This window comes from Peromyscus maniculatus, chromosome 1 (genome assembly GCF_049852395.1).
Source record: "Peromyscus maniculatus bairdii isolate BWxNUB_F1_BW_parent chromosome 1, HU_Pman_BW_mat_3.1, whole genome shotgun sequence".
Classification (NCBI taxonomy): Eukaryota; Metazoa; Chordata; class Mammalia; order Rodentia; family Cricetidae; genus Peromyscus; species Peromyscus maniculatus.
In genome coordinates this window covers 9,431,324-9,441,756 of record NC_134852.1, presented here as the reverse complement: position 1 = coordinate 9,441,756, position 10,433 = coordinate 9,431,324, and the positions used below count along the sequence as shown (strand labels likewise).

Below are 10,433 nucleotides of genomic sequence, written 5' to 3'. Positions count from 1 at the left end.
CTTTGGATCCCTATGTTAATGCATCCCTCAAACTCAGCAGGGAAGTTTATATTTGCAATATATGGTGATCAACGCAGATATCCACAACTAGCCAAAGTGCAGTGCAACATGAATCTTAAATAATCTTATTAATATAAACAAGGGACAGGAGAGGGAAAAAGGTCATCAAGAGCCTGTCTGCCTTCATCTATGGAGTGTTTTTTGAGTTTGGACAGTGACCAGCACCTACTAAACCCCTTAGTGTCGAACCTTTAGAGTTATATGGTACCATTATGTGGTTTGCTTCTAGGTATAGACTCTCTCTTTGTATTTCAAGTTGTTATGATTCAAGAAGAATGTTTATGTAGTGGCATTCCTGCTGAGTTCCTGGCTTGGCTCCAGAGATTCCTAATCCTTCCTAATCCTTCTTAGCCCTAATCCTTCCTTTGTTTAGCCACACCTTTTGTTTCTCTTACCTTTTGTTTCTCTTATAGCCCTATGTGAATCTTGTTTGAGAGTCAAGGATCAGAGAGTCCCCCAAGGATCAAAGGCCTATGCAAAACTTGGTCCAGGAACCCCAGAAAACCAAGGTACCTGATAATTCAAGTATTTTGCACCTGGCATTTGGTCTCTGGGAACTCATTTTGGGTTTCTTTGAAGGTATGGAAATTTATTATCTAAACTGGAAAAAGGACAAACAAATTTGTCCTAGGCAAAGGGAAGAGTGCTTCAGTCCTTTGAGGCTAGACCCCCCTGCAGCCATGATAGGCTAGATTCATTCATAAGATGCCTCTGTGACTTCATTCCAAGGACCGGCATGAACCCACACACTCATGTAGGGACCACACAGCTACAAGAATGCTATGGGGAGATCTGTGTGAGATTTCAGGTGGGCTTCAACATTTCTGTTCTTCCCAAACTGATTTGAACCTCATCCTTAATGAGTCTGTCCTCACCTGTTTCAATATCTTCCTGGACACACAGATCTCCCAGTTTGGGTGCAATCATATAAGGAGTGTTTGGGAGACTACCTGTCTATCATTTTGTAATCTGATACCATGTCTCAAGTTCCATGTCTTTTATAAAAGGTTTTCAACTGAAATATAAGTATATATATATATATATATATATATATATATATATATATATATATACATATGAGTGTATAAATATCTTACACACACATACAGACACACATGTACATATATGACTCTAGGATGCACAGCTATCCTTCACTGTAGTTCCATGATACTTTCTGTCTATCATCAGTTGGATGGTTCCCAGATATGGTTTTAGTATTTCATTAGTCACAAAATATGAGATCTCTATGTGAGGCTTTCTTATCTGTGACAGGAAAGTACCATGGGTCACTTGAGGATGGCCACACATGGGAAGAGTTACTGAAAGAGCCATAGCATCTATAGTTCCCTGTCTGGATTACAGGACCAAGAAGGAAGTTGGGCTTGAATGTCCCACTGTGGCTCTGCACTGCAGGCAGCCCCTGGCCCAGAGGCACCCCTTCTATGGACAGATTGAACATGTCAAACTGATGGTTAGAGATGCAGGACAACGTCATATTCTCCCCTGACATCACCACAGGGCCCATCAGGGCTGACAGAGAAGGTTTCTTGTATAATCCTAGAAGAAATAAGAAGATGTAGTTTGTTACCAGCGTTCATTCACTCCTGAGCGTTTCCCCTACCAGCTTCTATTTTTTGTTTTCTCTCTGCCTCTTACCATCCCTGCCTCTCAATTTCTCCATTTCTCCTCTCCTCTCTTTCTCTCATTTTCTCTATTTCTATGTTACCATTTTTAGTCTATGACCTCATTCTGGACTCAAATATTTTATGCCAACTTTTGCTTATTGACATTTTCTGCCTCTATTTGCATTGGTGCATTCCATCTGTCTTTTAGAGTTTGTTTTTATGAGTATAATTAATTTTATCTAACAATAACCTTCATTATGAAATATTCATATGCAATCAAAATATATTTTTATGCTTGTTTGAAAATATTTCTTAATTTTTGAAATTGAACTATATCATTTAATATATTTATATCATTTAATGTTTTTAAAAATTGTTGTTACATATATTTATAGATGTATACTATTAACCATATTAATGTTATTATTCTTTCTTGCCCCTCAACTTCCACTAATCACATTCATTTTTCGAAATGGTCTTCTATATACTTTCATTTTTTTTCAATTATTTTACAAGTAAATGGGTTCAGTTAGAGTTACTTATGATTTTGTTTTAATTAGCATACCAAGTAACAGTCTTCATTATAACATCCTCATACAGCTTCTTTTTTAAATTTTCTTCTCTCTTCCCTCCTTGTACAGCATTGCTGATCTCATTACACCCCTCATTTCGTCCGTCCTCCATGTCATACATCTTTCATTTCTTTCCCATCCCTCTCTATGAAACTTTTTCTTCCTCTCATGGTCACTTGCTAATTTCATGACCTTTAACTTTGGCATCCTAGGTATAATGAAAATCTAGAATCTAATATCATTCTGTTTTTTATTCTTCTATCCATTTACATATCGGTGTTAATTAATCTCTCTTTTCAAAGTACATAATAGTCCATAAATATCTATATTTCCCTTGAACAATGACCATAAATATCTATATTTCTCTTGAACATAGACCATGGTGATCTTTTCTATCTTGTTCCTCCTAGTGTGTTTACTGCTCAAGTGTGATCTGTCATCTGCTTTCTAAGCACTTAGTTCAGAATTTGATTTTGGCTTCTGCCTTTATAAGACTTCTACCAAGAGAACCAGATATATCATGTGTCTGACAAGTACTGTCTTGAAATATTTAATATCTGCTCTAATTTTTTCATCTCTACTATCAAAGTTTCCCTGCAGGCTTCTGTCTTTTTGTAGATTTTCTCTTAGCACACATTCCATGTTTACTAATTCTCAGCCCTTCATGGGTTCCACCTGTGTGAAGGCTTAAAGACTCATTGAGAACCAGTCAAATTAAGTATTTGGACTCAGGTCAGACACATGATCTGTCTTGCTCTTTTGGTAGACTTCTTATAGAGGTAGAAGTCAATAATTTTCTGAATGTCAGTAGAGAGACTTCATTCTCTCTGGTTCATATTATGCTCACCTAATTGTCATTTTCTGTTTATATCTACTTTGCACCTCCCTGTATCTGTGCTTTATGTTATAACCAAGGGTCTGTTCTTGTGTATTTCTTTTCATTGTCTAGGCCAGTAAAACACTTAAAAAGGTTACCTTTATATAAATTATTTACACTCCTTTTTCTGGCGACCTCCCACAGTTTGTAGTGTACAGAATATTTTTCTGTATCACAAAGAGAATGTTGAGCAGGTGACGTGCTCTTACCTGTGATCTTTATGTCAATGGGGTCACCAGATTCAGACCACTCATATGGCGAGTGATTGAAGGAACCATAACATGTGTATGTCCCAGCATCATCAGGTGTCACAGGACCTATTGAGAAGTTGGCTTGGGAACCTCCATGATAATGTTCTGCAGAAAGCTTGAAAGAGTCTTTGATTGTTCCATTTTTATGTGAAGTCAAAACGAAGGTGTCAAACATAATCTCTGATCGACACTCCAGTGTCACCTTCTCTCCTAATTCCACCAGGGGAGGTTGTAAGGCCAAGAGGAAAGGCTTCTTGTAGATTCCTAAGAATAAAGAAATTGTATGAACCTGATCAAAAATCTCTGTGTCCTTGAAGACCCATGGTTCCCCCACAATTGGTCTGTTTTCCCTGTTAGTACTCCAGTTTACTTGTTTTTGTCTGCTTCTACTCTGGACACAGACTCCTCCATCTTTGTGTCCATTTACCACTTATTTCAGTCTAGGATTAGTACAATATCTTCCCACTGGCTTGTGATGACAATGTGTCTTTTGAGTACTACTTCCATAGAACCTATTGCTTTTTCTAAGCCTGGAAAGTGCAGGAAACATGGCAAGCTTCACACCAGGCTGCTTTATGTTTCTTTTTTATGCAACTTTGGATAAAGTATAAACCTTGGCAGGATAAAGGAATTAGTACTGAACATAGTTATGAGGGAATGACTTCTAGCTCTCACTGTGGTTCAAATCCCTATAAGGCATTCCTGATCCAGGATCATGAACATTGTTTACTCTAACATGTTGATGAATTAGCATCCTGACCTTACTGCTCTCAGAGCATCCCTTTCCTCCATCTGAATTTGCTCTTGACTTGAGTTCCTATGTTATTTTCCAGTTGCTAACATAACAAATTACAACAAATTTGATTCTTAAACAGAATACAATTATTGTGGAGATCAGAATTCTGAAAAGCTCAAATGGCATAAATCAGGTTTCTTCAGAAACTGTATCTACTGAAATCCCTAGGAAAGTGTTTGTTTTTACCTTCCAGCTGCTAGAGCCTCATGCATTCCTTGGCACCTGGACCCTTCATCCATGTTTAGAGTTAGCGACAGGGTGTCTCCTTCATGATGATTTCTTTGGCCCACAACTGAATTTTTCCTTATTTTGTTACACCAACCCTTGTAGTTCTACCACCTGAAATAATTCAGGATATTCTCGCATCCTGATATCAATTGTTAAAAATCTGAGTTCCATCCTCCAGCCCAATTTTCCTTGACTTATTTAACACACAGGAAGCCTTAGGGACTAAAATAATGTATAAACTTGTATATTTTATTATGCCCAGAACATTATCTATTTTTCTGTGTTGAATACTCCTTTATGAGTCCAAACCTCTTAGTAACACTGTTTCTGAAAATTCCAAGGTTGGGAGTTTTGGGGAAATGAAAGGCATTCAAAACATCATCTCGAACCTGAAATTATTATCTTCACAGGGTCACTGTTGGCTGAAATTTTAATAGCATAATGATAATTCAAACCATAGCATCTGTATGTCCCTGCATGTTCTGTTGTCACAGGTCCAAAGATAAATTTCTTCTGGAATGGTCTTTCCTGGATTGGAGGGATAGGATTACCAAGTTCTTTGCACAACTTGAATGTGTAATAGCCACTAGGAGAGTCACATTGAAGTTCCACACGCTGTCCCAAAGGAACAATATGGCTTGGCCAGCCAGAAAGTGAAGGCTTTTCATGATATCCAGGAGAGGGGTGCACAGAGAAAATATTTAATTTTGCTCCTTCATCCCTGAGAGCTAAATCTCCAATTTTCAACTTCTTTGCTGTACTTTGTATAACACTTTTCTCTGATTTGATACATCCCTTCTTCAATGTAAGAGGCTGAGATGTTTAGGAGATTCAGAAAGTAAACAAACTTTCTATGTGATGGAAAGGTGAAACATTCAAGAGTCATCAGTGGCCATTCCTAATTCTATAGAAAGATTGAGACCCTGGACCAGCTGAGCTCTGAGTGCTAATGTCTAAAACCTGTTGGGCTGCCTGCAAGTTGTGCACTGAACTCCAGGGTTTTGGCTTCATGATAATCACTCATATTAGGGTGTGCTTTAAGTGAGGTTTGAGTCACCCTTGCTTCTGTTAGTAACCCCTAATCCACATTGCTATTAGTAACACAGTAAACCCATAGAATCACAGAGTTATGCTTTGGTGCAATCACTGTTTGCTGGTAGACATCTTGCAACACTGGCTACCCAGCAGCCATCATATACCCTAGCCAGGGACTATTCTTCATTGCAGAGTGTTTTGAGGCCCCTTAAAGCAGCAGGAAGTACATCTAGGAACAGCATCTGATCTCAAAATACAGGAAGGATCTCAGCTGAAATACAGAAGCTGACACCAAAGTCAACCTATCCAGGGTTACAACAAGTTGACCTGACTACTATCACCAGTTATACTAAACAGTAAAGTTCTATTTACCAACAGTGAACTCCTTTATATGGCAGAGGAGTTTATTATTATTAGTGCACAGGCATCCAAGTGTAAGAGCAAAAGAATTAAAATCAGAGACGTAAAATATTACAGAGAACAATGGTGAGGCTCAAGAAGTAAACACAAAAGAAAGAGAAACCTATAAACCCCATGATGAATAATTCCCAGAGTGTTTTTTAATTAAGTTACAAGTCTAAGAAACCACCAACAAAACCTGGGCAGATATCTGTTGCTCATGGACAGGCCAGAGCAGTCAGAAGAACAGGTGAAGGCCACACCAGCATGAAGAACAGATAGGCTGCCCTCCACCACATGTAGCTCTCTAAATCAGTAGGTTCAGTTTCCCAAGACTCAATATGCCACCACCGTTCTTGACCTACTATCCAGCAAAACTTTCAACCACCATATCTGGGAAAAGCAACATATTCCATGATATAAGCCAAATTCGACCAATATCTACCTCAAGATCCAGAATACTAGAAAGACATTTCCATCCCAATAACTTCAACTACACCCATGTAAAAACAGGAAATAAATAATTTCACACTAGTAAAGGCAAATAATGGAAGAACATGTATGTTCATGTACTTGCCAACACCCCACAGAGAGAGAGAGAGAGAGAGACAGAGAGAGAGACAGAGAGAGAGACAGAGAGAGAGACACAGAGAGAGACACAGAGAGAGAGACAGAGAAAGAGAGACTACCACTACCACCACCAAAATAACAGGAATTAACAATCATCGGTCATTACTGTTTTTGGTATCAATGGACACAATTCCTCCATGAAAAGATCCAGACTAGAAGAATGGTGTGAAAACAGGACCCATCCTTCCATTGCACACAAGAAACAGCACTAATATCAAAGGTAAACATCACCTCAATATCTCAGAATCATGCACTGGTCCAATAATTTCTAGGCAAAGGGATATAAGAAGCAGGCTATTACCCTTCAAAACTAAAGTCTAAGTGGATCAAAGACCTCAATATCAAACCAGATTTATCAACAGATGGGAGCAGATGCAGAGATCCACAGCCAAACATTAGGCAGTGCTCCAGGAAGCTCAAATAAGAGGGGGAAGGAAGAATTGTAGGAGCCAAGAAGTCAAAGGCATCACCAGAACATGATCCAAGGATTCAATTAGAATGGATCATGGCCTTCAGTTACAGAGACTGAAGAGTTCATCAGGGAACCTATATGGATATACGATAGTTACTCTGCATAAGTGTTATGGATGTACAGCTTGGTGTTCTTCTTGGACTCCTAGAATTGGGAGTTGGTGCTGTCTCTGATTCTTATACCTACACTTGGAACCCTGTTCCTCTTATATGGTTTCATTGTTCCATGTTGATATAAGCTTATGGGCCTTGGCTTAGTGTTACTTTTTGTTCTTTGCTCTGTTAATATCCCAGGGAGCCTTGCTCTTTTCTGAATATGAAATGAATGTAGGAGAAACTGTGATAGGGATATAATGTATGAGAAAAAAATAAAAAACAATCCTTGTCAATTGTTAGGAGAATAAACACACGGATTCAGCTTTAGAGCTATCATCCAGTGACAAAATAGAAAATATACTATTTGTTTTTCTGGGTCTGGGTTACCTTGGTCAGTATGAGATTTCCTGGTTCTATCTGTGTCAATGTTAATCATTGTCATTTATCTTTGAAGAGTATTCCACAGTGTACATGTGTTAAAATTTCATTATCCATTCATCAGCTGAAGGACATTCAGGTTGTTTCATTGTCCTGGCTTTGAAAATAGAGCAGCAAAGAACATAACTGAACAAGCATTTATTCCATAGGATGTCATGTTCTTTGGATACATTCCAAGGGGTGGAAGGATGTACATATAATAGTTATGTTTGAAATTCTCCATATATTTATTTTACAAAGAAAAACATCTTTCATAAGAGAAAAAAGATGCAATCTACCTAAAAAAATGAAACTCTGGGTAGAAAATATTTTGAATTTTGAAATGAATCAAAAATAACATAAAATTTTTGTATACCACCCCCATAGACCAAAAAATATGCTACTGAATTGGAAGAATATATGGGCCAGCTGGATGTCTAAGTGGACAAAGGCTCTTTCTGCCAAGCTTGACTCTCTGAAAACCAGGATGCACATGGTCAAAAGAGAAAATTGATTCCAGCAGGTTTTCCTCTACCTCCACACTTGTGGCATGGTGCATGTACACACACACACACACACACACACACACACACACACACACACACAAACACACACACACACACACATTCACAAATTCACCAAATAAATGTAAAAATAAAAAGTTAAGAGAACATTCCAACAGTTTACTTGATTATAATATAGGAGAATGAGTGACTTAGATCATGCATTACATGATATGTCATGTAAATACAAATCCTGAATGAAAATACAATGAAAATAAATTGAAACCATCCAAATACCCAATTGCAAATCATAAAAATTCAAGAAAAGCAAGCAGACGCATGTAGGCCTGTGGCAGCAGCCTGCAGAGGTAGACGGACCCGGCGGCGGTGGCCAACAGAGACATTCAGGCCCAGTGGTGGCGGTCCACAGAACTAGACAGGCCATGCAGCAGAGACAGGTGGACGCAGGTCGGCGACCCGCGGAGGTGGACACGCCCGGTGGCTGCGGCCGACAGGGACATACAGGCCCAGCGGCAGCCGGCAGAGACATACAGGCCCGTTGGCGACCCGGAGAGGCAGACAGACCCAGTGGCAGCTGACAGGAACATACAGGCCCAGCGGCGGAGACAAGTGGGCCTGTGGCGGCGGGCCACAGGGGTGGACAGGCCCGGGGACGTAGACAGGCGGACGCAGCTTGGAACGGGGACGCCCCTAACCCCAACACCTGGGGAAGAGCCTATCTCCGTGGATCGGAACCAGGGTGAGTCTGGGCAATCCATCTGGGGACAACCCAGGGCCCAACTGCTGATCCTGTGAAACCCAACAACTTGGAGGTGTTGGTGAGACTACCCTGCTCAGCTGAAACCCATCTGGGAGAGGATTCAGATGCCTACAGTTTGAAGTCTGAAGAAACAAGATCAGCTGAGGAGTTGACAAATGAACAAAACATGACCTGGGAACACAGAAGAAGGCGCTACCCAGCCACTAAACCAGATCACCAGAATCATAAGTATATAATTCACCAACTGAAATCAGCTATCCCTGAAGAAACAGCCCAATAGCACCAATTTAACCAAGAACCCCTACTAAACCAAGACTAAAAATTAGAACAAGAGAGGCACTCTCAGACACAGACACCACCTGCACCGCACAGAGGAAAAGATGAGTAGATGCCAGTGCAAAAATACAGGCAACAACATAAAGACCCATATGGCAACATCAGAACCTAGTGATTCTACACCTGCAAGACCTAAATATACCATGACAGAAGAAACAGAAGAAATCAACCCTAAAAATGACTTTAAGAAGATGATGGAGGCCCTTAATGAAGAAATAAAACATTCCCTCAATGAGGAAATAAAAACTTTCCTTAAAGAGGAAATGAAAAACTCTCTTAAAGAGGAAATAAAAATTTCCCTTAAAGAGGAAATGAAAAACTCCATTAAAGAGGAAATAAAAAACTCTCTTAAAGAAATCGAAGAAAAAACGAACAAAAAATGGGAAGAAATCAAATCAAGCCAAGAAAAAGTAATTAAACAGATGAAAGAAACATTCTAAGATCTGAAAAATGAATTTGAGACAATAAAGAAAACACATGCTGAGGGAATGCTGGAAATAGAAATCCTGACAAAACGAACAGGAACTACAGAAACAAGCATAACCAACCGATTGCAAGAGATGGAACAGAGAATCTCTGACATTGAAGACACGATAGAGAAAATAGATTCATTAGTCAAAGAAAACACTAAAGACAAAAAAGTCGTAACACAAAACGTCGAGGAAATTTGGGACACCATGAAAAGACCAAACCTAAGAATAATAGGGATAGAAGAAGGAGAAGAATACCAACTCAAAGGGACAGAAAATATATTCAACAAAATCATAGAAGAAAACTTTCCTAACCTAAAGAAAGAAATACCTATGAAGATACAAGAAGCTTACAGAACACCGAATAGGCTGGATCCAAAAAAAAAGTCCCCTCACCACATAATAATCAAAACACTAAACACACAGAACAAAGAAAAAATATTAAGAGCCGCAAAGGAAAAAGACCAAGTAACATATAAAGGTAAACCCATCAGAATAACACCAGACTACTCAATAGAGACTATGAAAGCTAGAAGATCATGGACAAACCTCATGCAGACACTAAGAGACCACGGATGCCAACCCAGACTATTATACCCAGCAAAACTCTTAATCACCATAGGCGGAGTAAACAAAATATTCCAGGATAAAACCAGATTTAATCAATACCTGTCTACAAACCCAGCCCTACAGAAAGCACTAGAAGGGAAAATTCAACCCAAAGAAGCTAAACACATCCATGAAAAATCAAGCAATAGATAATCCCACACCAACAAATTGGGATTGACTGGGAGGCCAAAGATTAAAAAGCAGAAGATTCTCTCAAGACACAAGTTGTGTGATAATAGTGTGTTTTGTGTGTGTGAATGAGAATTTGTAAATGTTG

The 10,433-nt window shown here is 39.2% G+C and overlaps 1 protein-coding gene across 1 annotated transcript in view; it reads right to left on the bottom strand.

The window, feature by feature from the left end:
- Positions 1–1,282: 1,282 nt before the first annotated feature.
- LOC102920417 (killer cell immunoglobulin-like receptor 3DL1) overlaps positions 1,283–10,433 on the bottom strand; it is a 69,545-nt gene continuing 60,394 nt past the window's right edge. The window contains exons 4-6 of the mRNA XM_076563441.1: positions 4,799–5,222; positions 3,344–3,649; positions 1,283–1,617 (exon numbers count right to left, since the gene is read on the bottom strand). Coding sequence (XP_076419556.1) covers positions 1,283–1,617; positions 3,344–3,649; positions 4,799–5,222 — 1,065 coding nt within the window. The remainder of the gene's footprint in view (positions 1,618–3,343; positions 3,650–4,798; positions 5,223–10,433) is intronic.